This window comes from Salminus brasiliensis, chromosome 23 (assembly GCF_030463535.1).
Source record: "Salminus brasiliensis chromosome 23, fSalBra1.hap2, whole genome shotgun sequence".
Lineage (NCBI taxonomy): Eukaryota > Metazoa > Chordata > Actinopteri > Characiformes > Bryconidae > Salminus > Salminus brasiliensis.
This window is the reverse complement of record NC_132900.1, coordinates 13841196-13856265: the sequence shown is the minus strand read 5'-3', so window position 1 is coordinate 13856265 and position 15070 is coordinate 13841196. Positions and strand designations below refer to the sequence as shown.

General features: G+C 40.8%; 2 protein-coding genes across 2 annotated transcripts; both read left to right on the top strand.

The window, feature by feature from the left end:
* The first annotated feature begins 1256 nt into the window (after nt 1–1256).
* Nucleotides 1257–6892, top strand: prss56 (serine protease 56). Its single transcript, XM_072669454.1, has 11 exons — nt 1257–1327; nt 2995–3249; nt 3484–3673; nt 4145–4253; nt 4623–4779; nt 5011–5153; nt 5276–5435; nt 5592–5780; nt 6085–6252; nt 6524–6702; nt 6869–6892. The coding sequence occupies exons 1-11, from the start codon at nt 1282–1284 to the stop codon at nt 6890–6892; spliced, it is 1620 nt and encodes a 539-aa protein (XP_072525555.1). The 5' UTR covers nt 1257–1281.
* A 232-nt stretch (nt 6893–7124) lies between these two features.
* On the top strand, nt 7125–9777 carry LOC140546149 (uncharacterized). The gene is made up of 4 exons (XM_072669324.1): nt 7125–7621; nt 7930–7995; nt 8885–8991; nt 9526–9777. Exons 1-4 carry the CDS (start codon nt 7294–7296, stop codon nt 9697–9699), a joined length of 675 nt encoding a protein of 224 aa, XP_072525425.1. The 5' UTR covers nt 7125–7293; the 3' UTR covers nt 9700–9777.
* The last annotated feature ends 5293 nt before the right edge of the window (nt 9778–15070 follow it).

Below are 15070 nucleotides of genomic sequence, written 5' to 3'. Positions count from 1 at the left end.
CAAGATTGTAATCAACTCTATTAATCCGCATAGTACAGTTCTCAGCTTCACTTATAGCAGGTTAGATCATACTGCCTCTGTTATAAAGGCAGTCTGTAGTGCTGGAAGGTTCGTGTTGTGAGCCGAACTGTGGTGGAGCTGCCAGTGTGTGCTCCACAAGCTCATCACAAACAGAGACAGTGACTCAGTTCACTAATTAAAACTTCGACAAGCTTTGAAGTCCTCTCCCTCTCTCTCAGTAAAAAACGAGAGAATGGGGGCTGGGAGCGAGCATCGTATTGCTGTGTTTGGTGTTCTCAGGATCACAGAGCTGGCAAAACCCTCTTAAAACTGCATGATAAAAAAACGAGACAGCATAAATAAACAAACACTCAGACAAAGAAGGAGTTTTTTCCCACACTTTGATTCTGCAGAGAGGACTTTTTACATGGCGGCCTTAGATCAGCACATTCTTCCCTGCTCAGAAACTGGTTGCTAAACCTGTCCATTACCAGATGAGTTAAGTCATGTGTTTTTGACCAAGAAAATCACCAACCTGAACTGGATTAAGGGGTTCAAGGACATTTGGCATCTGAAAAGTGCTATAAATGATTTGTATGTAAGCACCTCAAAAACAAGGCTGGTTAGGCTAGATGTGGGCTAAACTGTACTAAAAGTAGTTATCCATCACTGAAAATTAGCTGTGGCATATCTGGATCTGGGAACTTTGAGACAGTGTATTTGACGCCCTTCACGCTCTTTTTTTTTCTATCTGGCAAACATCATATCCATACATGCTTGTTAGGTTTCGAATTACAAAACAATGGGCATTGATAAGGAGCTAATCCTCCTATTGCAGCTGTAACAGCCACCACTCTTCTTTTAGTGAGACTTTCCTCTAAATTATGGAACAATTTGGGGATTTACTTCTGTTTAGCCAGCGCTGTGAGGTCAGACCTAGCTCACATTTCAGTCGAGTTCATTCTGAATATGTTGGATGGGGTTGAGGTTGTGTTGGTTTGGGCTGGTGCTGATGTTTCTTCCAGAAGCAGTTAATAACTCTTTACTCTTTAGTCAACAGAGAAATGGATGTGGCTGAAATAACCAAACTCAAATCATCCACATACATTTGGCCATGAAGGTATCTGTATGTTTGCCCTAAACCATCTATATCTTTCTCTCTTTCTAGCCCTGTCTGACAGAGGTACGGTGGTGATGGAGGCAGCATTGACGCACGCTCTTTCTGCGGTGGATGGAGCAGTAACACAGAGGAGTAAAGCTGAGGCAGGCTGCAGGGGCTGCATGCCTTGCTTGTTTCAGGACTGTGGACAGCGCTCAGGAGCATGTGGTAAGAATACACTCATTCCTCACACCGCTATCAAACAGTTTAAAGCCAAAGCGTGCCAAAAGAAGACCAGCTCTGATCTGAGAAACACAAATAACTCCTCTGAGCCTTCCACACAGGCTAGAATCCAGCAAAAACACAAACATGCACCATAACCCGATGGTTTAGTCCACAGGGTATACAGATTGCCTCCAAATGTAATCATGCAAACAGCATGCCTAACTCATCATACCCGCCTCAAAAACAGTGTCAGGTTTCTGTGGGATGTAATGTAACGTCTAAGATGTAAACACAAGTATATCACCTAGCTAAAAACAGTTGTATTAGATATGTAGTGCGCTAGTCCACCAAACATGCCTTAGCTGACTACATTTAAGAAAAACAAATGTGTTACATTTAGTTAACCATTGCTTTAAGTACTCAGCTGACAGACCATATTGAGTGTGTTTACATGCACATCAATACCAAGACCGTCAGACTTAAGATGGTCCAGTAGACTGCATACTCTGATTGGGCATACTCTGAGTGTTGTCAAGTTACAAGAAATCTTATAAAGAGCCCTGGATGTTCGACAGTAATAAGATTTTTCAATTTGTGTAGTGGGTAGCTGTATGATTTTGGTCGTTTTTCATTATGTGCACATTTAGCAGAAACAGAAAAAAAAGCCAAATGTTTTTCAACCTTTCAGCCAATATGAAATGGTGAAAAAGGACTGCATTTGTGCATTTATATTGTAAAGGGATGTTATGTTAATAAAAAAAACTGTGGCAAGACAAATCTCTAAGACAAGATTTTCAGATTTTTGAAGTGTTTCTGAAGTGTTGAACAATTTTTTTTCCCCCTAAATCTGATTTTCTTTCTTATCGAACTATGTAATGTTCAATTGCCTTGTCCTGTCAGTACCTGAATCTCTACACATAGGCAGATAAATTGAGACATAACTGATGGTTTTCATAAATGATCAAATACTACCATCGTATGTCTACACTTTTAAAAATAAAGGTGCTCCAAAAGATGCCGTTTTTGGTTTCCGTAAAGAACTATTTGTGTGTGTTAAGAACATTTTAAAGGTTTAAAGAAATAAACATAGCTGTGTTATCACCTGTTCTGGTCCCAAGCAAACTCTGGAGAGGTTTGTTTGTGGTGAGAACGTGATTCAACCTCAGTCCGACCCAACTATCAGGTGTACTCCGCAAGTGTGAGCTGGATGTTTAAGCTCAGATAATTCCTACAGCTATAAACAAAAGCCATCTCTGCCGTTGCTGCATGTTTTGTTGCACAGAAATATGCACTAGTCCAGAACAAAGGACCACTTTCCTGGATTTACTTTCTTTCTCATGCCCCACACTGACCAATAAGTGAAGAGAATGTTCTCATTTGGTTTGTTGTGACTCTGTACACAGTTCCACACCTAAATGCCTGGGAGCTTTATACTCTAGCCCACTTGGTCTTAATAGCTTTGTGTTTATGTGCTCTAGATAGAATTTGTCTATTGTAAGTACTTCTGCCCAGGGCCTAGACAAGCTGTGTGTGTGCATTTGCACATCTGTGTCAGCAATGGGTGTAACTGAATGTATTCATTAGAAGGGGTGTCCAAAAACATTTGGACATATAGGGTATCTTATATCTGTAATTTACAGTAATTTTGGTGATTGGTTTCTCTTCCGCAGCTCCCCCAGAGTCCTTGCTAATGGAACCATCCTGTGATGCGATCGGACGTGCTCAGAGTGTATCTGATGAGGGCGAGAGGAGCTGGGCACTGAGCCAGACGTGTGGTTTCTACAGACGCCGTTGTGCCACCTCAGAGCTAAACTCTGACTCCTGCATTAGAACCATGGGCGAAAGCTGCAGCTCCAGAGTGCTACAGTGCAGTCTGCTAAACACCATGCAAAATCTAGAGCCAGTCACACAGACCAGAACACAAGGTAAAAGCACACGGTCACATGTGTGACAATGTCACGATATGAGGTTCTCCATGTGTTTAAAAGTATTGTAAGTTTCTAAATATATAATTACTTGCTTGTAATCAGATTTTGCTTAACCTTAAGCCACATTCTAATCTTGACCAAAGTAACCCAAAGAGAAGTGGTTTGTATCATTTGTTGCAATTACTTTTTTTGTTGTTGTTGTTAAACTTCTCACTGTTGTGTGTGTTGTAGCTGTTTGTGGTCAGCGAGCGTCAGTGGGACGGAACATAACCCAGCCGCGCTCAAGAATTGTGGGTGGTTCTCCAGCACCCCCTGGCAGCTGGCCGTGGCTAGTGAACCTACAGCTGGATGGGGCTCTGATGTGTGGAGGAGTGCTAGTGGACAGCTCCTGGGTCCTTACTGCTGCACACTGCTTCGCTGGGTAAAAGCCTACATTATCGAGATTACTAGATTACACTACACTAGAACTCAAATTACAGTTCCAGCTTGAATCCAAGTATTTAAATCACGTTCAAGTCATGGTTGCAAGATAAACACCTTTAAAAATATTACAGATAAACTTTGAGAGTGGCCAATACCTTTATATTTGGGTGGTGCTGTTAAACTAAAAGTAATAGTTATAAATAAAATTTACAAATGTAGGAGTAGGTGATACTCACATAGTTGATGTGCCTGAGACATGTCCATTTAAAAATGTTAGAATACTGTAAAAGGTAAAGCGGACTACTCCGAACTGTGATGGATGTATATAAAATATAGCATTTCAGGACAAGAACAGTGCGTTGACTTTTTATTCTAAACATCTAGAGATTCCTGTTACCTGTTCTATGTAAACTACAATATTTAGGATGTTAATATCAGCTTATTAATCTCTTTCCATCTTTGTGTTTAGAAGTCGCAGTGAGAGTTACTGGACAGCTGTGGTTGGGGAGTTTGACATCACTAAGACTGACCCTGGTGAACAGATAATGAAGGTCAATCGCGTCATCACACACCCCAAGGTAAACACTTGCGCCGATATCACTGCACTCGTCAGACATCCCAAATTAAACTCGGTATAAGTGCATGACCAAGACACCTACACCATTCCATTACCACAAACCAAAATGCTCTGCTGTTCAGTAAAGTGTGTTCAACGTCAAGTCAAGAACAAGACCACAAGCAAAAACGAGAACAAAGACAATACATTACAGTATTGTACAGTACAGTAACCTGTCGTATATTCTTTTATTCTAATAACAGGAATTTAGTAAATGCTTTATTATTATTATTATTATTATTATTATTTATGTATTTATTTTTAATTTTTTAAATGTTTAAATTAATTTCTTCCTCTAACAATGAATTTGCCTTACACCCCTCTCTTGCAGTTTAACCCAAAGACATTTAATAATGACATTGCCCTGGTGGAGCTGACCTCTCCTGTGGTTTTGTCAGACCGAGTAACTCCAGTCTGTTTGCCCTCTGAGTTTGAGCCACCTACCGGTACACCCTGTCTGGTGGCTGGGTGGGGTTCCCTGTATGAAGGTGAGCTCAATACACTGAAACACTGTTTAGGCCAGAAGTGCTCTTACTGTGGCAGGGAGAAAGAATATGTGTACATCCGTTTCTATTTAGTATGAATTAAAACAATTAGAAACTCTATATCTGTAAGCAACAGTATTGTACCTAAAGGGCTGTACCATTGTATGGGCTTGTGTGTTTTGTTTGTGTTACTGAAGTATCTGACTGCCTGTGTTTGTTTGCATGTGTGTATAGATGGTCCAGCAGCTGATGTGGTAATGGAGGCAAAGGTTCCTCTGCTGTCTCAGGGCACATGCAAAAGTGCTCTTGGCAAAGAACTGCTCACCAACACCATGTTCTGTGCTGGCTACTTGTCTGGGGGCATTGACTCTTGCCAGGTAGATAACACATACAAACACACATACACCTACATGCAGGTTACCTGTGGTATGTCACCAGATTGTCAGTGTTTACAGAGGACTACCAGTAACTCTCTGTCTCTCTCTCTCTTTCTCTGCAGGGGGATTCTGGTGGGCCGCTAATCTTTCAGGACCGCATTACTGGACGTTTCCAGTTATACGGGATTACCTCGTGGGGTGATGGCTGTGGCGAGAAGGGAAAGCCAGGTGTATACACTCGTGTTACAGCCTTCACTGACTGGATCCTCAATGAAATCCAGAGTGAGTAGCCCACTGCACACATGGTAGAGACATACACAAACACTGAAGCACAACTAAGGAAGCACAATATCTCATAAATTTGATGAGGCCAATCTATGATTGTAACAGATTTTGTTATTGGTATTTTTTTCCAATGCTCACTATGCCCAATCTCAGAGTCTGTGGGAAGCAGGGAGCCCACATGTCCAGAGCTCCTGAAAACATCTGAGCTGTCAGAGGAGCAGCGGGAGTCAGAGTTTGCCACAATTTGCCGTTTCTACAGACTGAGCTGCCCTTCAACCCTTGACGTCACTGCATGCCAGCGTCTATCCCAGGACAAGTGCCAGAGCCGCTTCAAAAAGTGCCGTGAGTTACTTTGCATTTATTATGCAGAATGGTCCTGAAGGGTTTGGAGATTGGTTGAGTGTGCTGAACCACCAGGCCTGTAATTAAAGTTCTCTGTCGTACAAAACACTATCATTTATAAAACAAAAACAGTGTATGTTGTCCCTGCCTGTTTATGTGCAGCACACATAAAAATAATGACAGGGGATTTCAGGAATTTTGGCTAGAATAAATTAAAAAATTGACTTTCCCTTCCCCAGTTCTCTTCCCCTCTCTCCAGTATTCATATTTCTCATTCTCTCTCTCTTTCTTTCTTTCCTTCCAGAGTTGCACTCATTCCTGCAGAGTCTGTTGGACCTTTTGCAAAGGGCAGATGATTACATCAGGGACAAAGTTGACCTGACCTTCTTCACACAGAGTCTTCCTCAGCTGGTGGAACAGGTCTACAGTTCTGCAGTCACCACACGGACACGCAGACATGCTAGCAAAACAGGTACAGCCAATCACTTGTCTCCTGTACCTAGCCAATCAGGCAACATCATGGCAGCCATAAGGCAAATGTCATCACAACCCAAACCCTAAGTTTAACTAATGTTGGGTAAATTAAGACATGTTATGGTCTGAACAGAAGAATAAGATGTGTTTCTGTTGTGAGGTGCAAGGAGTTTAGAATTTCAGTTTTTCTGATATTTCATAAATGGTATACCAAATGTGGTTTAACCCTCACTCAGATAGTTGTTGTAACATGGATATTGTTTTAAAAGAACAGGTAGGCCCCTCCTCCACACCTTCTGCCTGGAAGCCACCATCTGTATTCGAGCAGGTAGGCCCTCTAGTGGATGACTGGGAGAAGTACCTGAACAGCATTGCTGAGGATATGGACCAGCATAATGAATCAGAGGATGCAAAGCAGCACTCTGAAGAGGAACAGCTTTTCCAACAGGTAAACACTCTGTCTTATGATAGCTGGTTGATTATAATGTTATGCTTTACAGGGCAGAGTTTCTGAAAAAGTAAAAGAAAAATACACACATTTTAATGACTGTAAGACAGTATACATAAAAATTTCAATATACCTACACCTTGTAGGTGTGCCCATCTGCTGCCAGGCATCATTTTTCATTCGTTACTGACCACAGTAGTGTTCTAGGCTGGGAATTTTTAAATGGTACACTGCTATTAAACTGTTAATGACACTGATGTCCACCATCCAAATTATGTCTGATCATGAGATCAGAATCTGACCAGTGTTGAGTTGAATATATAGCAGCTGACTAATCGTGGGTGGCCATTGCATACGTGGATAAGTAATGTTTACCTTTTCAGTAGAGGACTAACCCTGTGATGTAATTTCTAGGGGGAGGAGTCAACTCTTCATCAGCTTGAGGGGGATCTGCGCTCTACAATCACCCTTCTCCGCTCCAAACTACTCCTGTCTCATCGTACTACAAAGTCAGACCAACACTTGTACTGGACAGACTCACTATTTCCTAATAGAGAGTCTGGAATATTGCCCAGCGGAACAGTCCAGCCCATGTCGGATTCCCACTCTAAGGACAGTACAATCTCGGGAGATAACTGGAGCACTCTAGTGCTTCAGACACTTAGTGGAGGGGATACCAAAAATAATGTCAGAGGGAGTGAGGCAGGACGTCTGTTGAGCACCATTGTTCCTGGGCGTGGTCCATCTTCAGAAACCCCTGCATCCAGTGCTCAGGAACTTGCCACACAATCCAAGGAGAACTTGGGGACACCTGTGATGGAAGGGACACCAACATCGTATTATTCTCTAATGAAAGAAACTGTGACCAGCTCAACCCCTTCCCTGCTTCTTCAGCTGTCCTCTGACAGAAGCAAGAATGGTGAATTTCTTTCAATACTATTGAATGAAACCATAAACTGTTCCTGAAGGGAAGTTGTTCTGTATTTGAGTCCAAATAGCAGGATCCCCTGTCCTGTCCTGCACATTTTAAGGATTTCTTGCTTTAACACAATACATTATACTCAGGAAGGGCCAATATCAAAACAGTAATGGATTACATTTACTTGTTTTACTTGAACATAATTTTTACATGAGTAAATACTATGTATCTATCTATATATGTGTGTGTATGTTCAAAAGTTTGTACACACCCCTTATTACATGATTTTAATATATATATATCTACAGAACGTCTGCAAAGGAGGCAACGAAGACATCTGCGTCAGAGACAGACACGTGGAGCTAGCAACAAAGGTATTTTTTACTTTTCTAATAAATTCTTACATCCCAACAGCATTTTGAAGAACTAATTTCTTTCAACCAAAAGGTTACAAAACCCCAGCTGGGCTGGTCCTCACTGTGTGGGCCAAGTGTGAATGCTCGCTGGGGTTTAGCCAAAAATAACCAAAATTTTGTTGGCCAGTGATAGAGGGCTTATTAAGCTTATTAAGGAGTGTTTTGATGAATGCTTAACAGAACAGGTTTAGTAAATTTTTCAAACAAAATCTAATAATATAAAAATTCCCAGGGGCTTTAAGAAACTTCACTCAGTTACGAACCGAGGTACTAATACATGACTGTGACATAATTTTTTTCATTATGTTAGAACTAAAAAGAAAGTTGCAATTACACAATATGGACAAATGTATTGTGACACCTCCCCATTCATTGTTTCCTCCGACTAGACAAGCTGTGTGTACATTTGCATCTGTGTCAGCAATGGGTGCAACTAAAAGTAGCTGAATGCATTCATTAGAATGTCCACAAACATTTGGACATTTAGTGTACATCTGTATTGTTTGAATATATGGTTTACATCTTTGCAAATTATAGGGGTGTTTTTCAATACTGCATTGATTCTCAAACAGTATTCATTTTAAATTCATAGTTTACATGCAAAGATTGGTGGCAGATAGTGTTCTGGTTGCATATAAACATCTTATATCTGTTTTACTAAAATTTGACTTAAATTTCAATATATTGTGTATGTGTGTATGTGGCCTTAGTAAACAATATTCCATGTAATAATAATGTAAGAAAGATAAGGATACAGAAACTAGGACTAGTATACAATAGGATAAATGGCGTAGAGACATTAAGCATGTACATTTGCATTGAAAAAGTGCATACCTTTGTTTTGCAGTGTGTCCTGGAGTTACTGACTCAGCACACCAGGTCATCTTAACCAAGGAGACTTACAGCTGGATCCTAGATATTGCCCCTAGCAACCTCAACATGAACTTTCAAGAGGTGAGAGTGTGAGTGAGAATAGGAATACATGTAATTTTCTAAACTTTCTTAAGCCAGCAGTCGGTTAGAATGTTGGTAGTGATGGAGAGTGTTGGGCCAGTGTGAACTGAGATGAAAATCTATCTATTCATGCTCCAGCATTTCATAGCTTCTGTCAGTGTCAGGTTAATGCATTTTTGTCAGATCTAAAATGTGTGCAAGGTCACACTGTTTGGATGTTTTTGTGGGTGTTGTGTAATGATTGGTAAAATGTGAGGCCTTTATCCAATATCAGGAGAATCCAGTATCTTCTCTAACTAAAGCACTTTTCAGATTGCATTATTGTAGCAGGGGGGAAGTCTGTAATACAACTTTTACACGTCTCCTCTGTGATAAAACTCCTATGGATAAAGCTCTGCAGAAGCTCTGTGGATTTTCATTCTAAATTTGTGTAGGTTTGACAAACCTGTGTGCTGTATTTATTGTGTGTATGTATTTTATTAGATTTGTTTCTCTACACTAAGCTTACCCTGCGTTTATATGTGTGTGTTACAGGTGCTGGTTGACCTCAACACAAAAAATGAGCGTGGCTTATACGAGGCACGGGTCAAGGCTAACGTAGGAGGGCAACCTTTGACATTTTACAGCCTTGTGGGCTTGGAGAATGAGTCATTCTACCGGAGCATGCCACGCATCATTGCTCTTGCTCTCGATGCACTTAAAACTTAAAAATCACCACAAACGTCACCCCACAATGACTACCCTTCAGTCATTCCCCTTGCAAGGGAATGTGGTTGATTGCGAGAGCCGGGAGGATCTTCCACATTTTCTGTGGTTCAGTGATGTGCTGATGGGCAAGAGGATGCCCCAGAGGATGCCCTGATGTGGACATTCGGGCTGTCGTGCGCTACGGAGCATGGTTCTAGGTTAACATCTGAATTATTGTGGAACTTTACATTTTGTGCAAGGTTCTTCTTACAGACTTCTCATCTCATGAAACGTTTAACGTTTTTGCATTAATGTAAATGCTGACACAGCAGCTGCCCTTTCCCAATTATGTAAAACAGCAGGAGACTGAAATGTTGATTCAGATGATGTCAGATCAGCCAGGATGTGTTGTAATTTAAAGTTTGCTTCTTTAGTTTAAAACGGGGACCTGTTAGGCTAAAGCTGCTAATGAACACTGGACTAGACAGACTGTCACCGATCTCATCAATGCAAGTCAATCCAAATGTGTTTTATTTACACAGGTGAACCAAACATACCCAAAAATTTAAAGCTGAGTCTCTGTGTTCGCGTGTACGCTGTGTACGCTCCATGACCGGTAGGTTAGCGTCCTCTCTACTGGCCCCCTGCTACTTAGCTGGGAGCAGCGTCTTTTGTGCCGGCAAGAGCTCAACTTTTAAAGTTGCTAGGAGCGCCTTTGTAAAAAGCTGCAGCTGTCTGTAGTCAGGTAACAGGCTCTCAGCACAAAAAGGCAACACACCGAAAAACGCCTCTCAACTCTCTTAAAATAAACCCAGATCTTCATTTGTTAGTCATAGAGAAATCAACATAACATAATCATTCAAAATTATTTCAAAAAGTATTTTAATGTGAATGTTTAAGGTCTGTCTGGTGTTTTACTTTATCTTTTTTATTATTTATATATATATTTATTTATGTTTTTGTTGTCCAGTGTTTATTAGCAACAACAGCTTAGCATCTCCTTCTCTAAACAAAAGAAGCAGATGTCAGTTACCAAACATGTCTTGGCGAATTAGCTACATTTGAGGTAAATGATGAACTGTTTTTGACAATTGATTGCTTTGTAATGAAGTGGAATGTCTGCCATGAAGAAGAGCTGGCCGATCACTGCATGAACCTTCACTGTGATGTTACTCTCTGTGTGTGTTGTAAGGACTTGCTTCTCGCTGTGTTTAAAACCACTACTGGAACTGTGCATCAGCCACAGTCGAATTCTGGGAACCATTCGAGTCCAAGAAACTGAGCTGGAACAGCTGTTCTGGGATCCTGTGATTGCAAATACAGTCAGCATGGAAACACGTTCTCCCTGAATGTTCTGAAAGACCTCACTAAGCAGTTGCTCTCTTGGTCATGTGACCAAGTCTGACTGGTTTCCGTAACTTATTCTTTGGAAACTCCTGTCGAACAGGAGGTAGGTTAATTGCTATTATATATTTATTTGTATAGAGATTTGTATTTTTGTAAAAAAGAAAAAAAAAGGGAAAAAAAAGAAAACCAGTATGCAAATAAACTATTTGAATAAATACCATCATTTTGTTTACACACGATTGCACTCTTTGTCCATGACTACCTGGTCTAGGGTCAGGCTGTAACAGAAAGTGAGAGTGGCCGCTTTTCCAACACCCTCTGCCAGACCAAACACCAGACACCATATTGTATGAACTAGTATGGAGTTATTGTTAATCGCTGGAGGAAATATAGACTAATGGGTGAGCATGCTAAAAACTCTTAACTGACCATCCGCTCTGCTTCTGCTCTGCAAGCTCAGTGAAAGTGGTCTCAGACACGCTTGGTCTGGGAGAAGGGAGTGTAGGCAAATGTGTAAGCAGGTCTGACTCTATAGACCGGAGGAGAATGGAACCACAGCGTCCATGTTTTCTACTGCCATTGCTCTGAACAGGATGTTCTTACTAGTCATCAAGGGGGAGGAGCCCTGAACAGTTCTATGCTGGCTTGGCGTTCCTCAGGTTCCTTTATAGGTTCTTTTTAGTTCCTCTCCAAGTTTCCTTTCCTTTATAACTGAGCCCCTGGTGGCTACTCGCAGACTTACACTACAATACAGACACAAAAACAGGCAGCAGGCAGAAATAAAGGAATGATTACATGCATCTGTACAGTAAAGTGGGGCAAACCCTTACAATGTGTTTTTACTAAATAGCTGAGCAAAACTAGTACACAAGCTATCTACACACGTGTGCCCAAATGAAAAAGTTTGGAGATGGAAAATGGAAGCTTCTAACCGATTTTAGGATTTAGCAGTATATATATATATATATATATATATATATATATATATGTGTGTGTGTGTGTGTGTGTGTGTGTGTATGTGTGTGTGTGTATGTGTGTGTGTGTGTGTATATATATATATATATGTGTGTGTGTATATATATGTGTGTGTGTATGTGTGTGTGTATATATATATATATATATATATATATATATATATATATATATATATATATATATATATATATATTAGTCAAAGAAATAATTGTGATAAATGATATTGTCATCTTAAGAAAAATATTATGCCACAGATGATGGTAATATGACGCATATTAATGCAATTACACCCTTTTAAAAGCAGGGAACGTTTATTATGAAGACTTTTCAAACCTAGGAACTGGAAATAAATAAATAAATAAATAAAATAAAATAAAATAAAATAAAATAAAACAAAACCAACAAATTGAAATTGAAACAATGTCGACACACGCAGTTTATCCCCGGTTCACATGCGCCCCCAACTGTGGGCGACTACAGTCCGCTGTGTGTGAACGGAGGCCCCGTTATTGGGAGGGTCGCTGCGCGCCCTGCGCTCTTCTCTTCCTGCTCGATAGAGGTCACTGTCTGCTCACAGACTCGTCCTGTCCTCTGACCGAGAGCAGGCGAGACACCTGAACAGCGCGACTGACTGGCTACCGTCAGCTTCTCTGCTTAAACATATCAACATTAGGATTTATAGACTATCGATGTCATGTTCATATACTGTGCGATAAGTGGACAAGACTTTAAAGGTGATCATGACAGGTCTATTTAACAGTAACAAATGAAGTGTACATTTTTCACCCCATATAAGGGATTAATAGTAACCAATGGAGGGAGCAGATATATCAGACACTGTGAAGTCCACGCTGTGTGAACCAGACAAGTCCTCCAAGCTGAACACACAAAAACAGTCTCGAGTTTTACGGATAAATAGGATTTGCTACTGTATCCCACTGGCCTGAAGTTTGGGCTTCTAAGTGGGTGCGATGATGGAGTGAAAATTAGGGTTCATATAGAGCCTCCCGAGTGGGAGGAGTTCCGGACGTGGACCACCTCCAAAAATGATGTCATTACTCCACTCAGTGAAAAGAAGAGGGTACATTTCTTTATGAGCTCATTTCAGCACAGAATAACTGAAACATGTTATTTACATCATATCTGCTGTTTTTAATTAATCTGAGCATTTTAAGCATTTTCTAACCAATCTGTTACATATTACATTATTCATGGGGTAATGGACCTCGGGCAGAACTGGTAGAAGAATCAGTGTCTGTCTTGCTCTGAACAGAAGTTGCTCTCCAGAGCTGCCTGTTATGAAATGACCAAGTAATCTAGCAACAAGAGTGTTCTGAGAAAGTGCTTGGCAGCCGCTCGCCCTCGCCATCATCGCTGGCCTTTGAATGGAAAACGGGAGCAGAGGTCATTTAATCTGACTGTCCCCAAAAAGTTTAGTCTTGTGGTTCCATTTTTTTTGCCTGACATCTGAACTGAGCTGAAGTTTTGCTACTCCACCATCTTCCTGTTCCTGGTAGGTTCTTTTTGTTTCATCCAGTTTGAGTTTCTTTGGTTTCTGGTTTGATTTGCCTTGTTTTGTTATTTCTAATGAATCTACCTGAATTTATGTCCGTCTCCAAGCTCTCACAACCTTCACAATGATATCAGATCTCCAGATCCTGAATCTGATTGGTTCCAAAATCAACATCAGCAGAGTAACTGGTCCCTGCATTCATATTCTTCCCTTCTTCTTCAATTGAAGAGGCTGCATTGATGTGTTAGTGTTACAGCGCAATGCAAAAAAGCAAATCTTACATCTAGGCGGTATATCTTTATAATCATTCTCACTTTTTCTTGTATGCAAAATCATCTGCCAATGAAATGAGATCATTCACTTTAAACATGAGAGAAATGTATAGAACTGAATTAATAATCTCATTAAGTAACGTTCTTATAACTTTGTACAATGTTTTTTGCAGTGTACTGGCCCACAGTCCTTGGTCCTGCAAGGCACATCTTGTGTCTATCCTATCCTCAGTGTTGGTCAGTCTACACCAGGGCTGGACTGCTGCTTTTTTTAGATAGTCTTTAGAAGGTCCATCTGCTGCTGATGCCATAATGACTCAGGAGATTAGGGGACAGCTGGACAGAGCGCTGCTTTGCTTATACATACACCATACTGTTTTACAGCGGGGCGGGGGTCCAGTTCCAGCAAATTTGCCAGTGTGAAATCAACACGGTAAGTGTTAGTGTTAACACTGCGAGTGCTACATGTGAACGCCTACAGTGTGTAATTAACACCAACAGTATTGATTTTATACTGGCAAATCTGCTGTGTGTACCAGTGGCTCCAGCAGGAATAAATGTCATAGTACGTGCAAGAACCGCCGGGTAAGTAGGTGACCTCTAAGGTTCGAACGCACAGGCATATGACTGCTCAGCGAGCGAGTGAGCAAGAGATTGATTCAACGTTTTTTTTTTGCATGTTACTGAAACAACACCACTGTAAAACTCTGATTACCCTACCGCATTTATTTTAACGGCCAGCCAACAGGCCTGAAAACAACAGCTGCCTGCCAAATAACAGGCTGCAGTACACTAAAATATTAAATACTATATTAAGAATATAGCACAAAGGAATGTGCAGTAAAGCTTGGCAAATCAGCTTGCCTCCCTCATTTAGTAGCATCTTCATCGGCATAAAGTTACAACAATATGCAACCGCTAAACCAAACCAGTATTGGCAATATTTGACCGATTCGCAAAATCAAGACGTGCAGAAATGAGAGCGATGGCCTGTTAATCATCTTTGCTGGATCTGGACGACCAGATCTCACACTAACATATGACACTAACATCAAAATAACAGGCTATTAAAAGCATGGTTTATAAGAAAGTAGCCGTTGTTTGACCTCACCCAGTAACCCAGAACACAGAATATGCCCTGAGAACTGAACTCTACACCAGCCCTTATGCACAACTAAAGGGTTATACACTGTGAGCATGTTCTGAAGACCGAACTCTACAGCATCAAACAACCTGAACCTGGTATATGAGAAGATTGAACGGCCCGATGAGAGAATGAATAGTA

Coding starts and splice junctions, on each gene's coding strand:
- prss56 (XM_072669454.1), top strand. CDS start 1,282: ATGCCTTGCTTGTTTCAGGACTGTGGACAGCGCTCAGGAGCATGTG. Junction 5,154..5,275: donor GGGGCATTGACTCTTGCCAG/GTAGATAACACA, acceptor CTTTCTCTGCAG/GGGGATTCTGGTGGGCCGCT. Junction 6,253..6,523: donor CAGACATGCTAGCAAAACAG/GTACAGCCAATC, acceptor TTGTTTTAAAAG/AACAGGTAGGCCCCTCCTCC.
- LOC140546149 (XM_072669324.1), top strand. CDS start 7,294: ATGTCGGATTCCCACTCTAAGGACAGTACAATCTCGGGAGATAACTGG. Junction 7,996..8,884: donor ACGTGGAGCTAGCAACAAAG/GTATTTTTTACT, acceptor TTTGTTTTGCAG/TGTGTCCTGGAGTTACTGAC. Junction 8,992..9,525: donor TCAACATGAACTTTCAAGAG/GTGAGAGTGTGA, acceptor TGTGTGTTACAG/GTGCTGGTTGACCTCAACAC.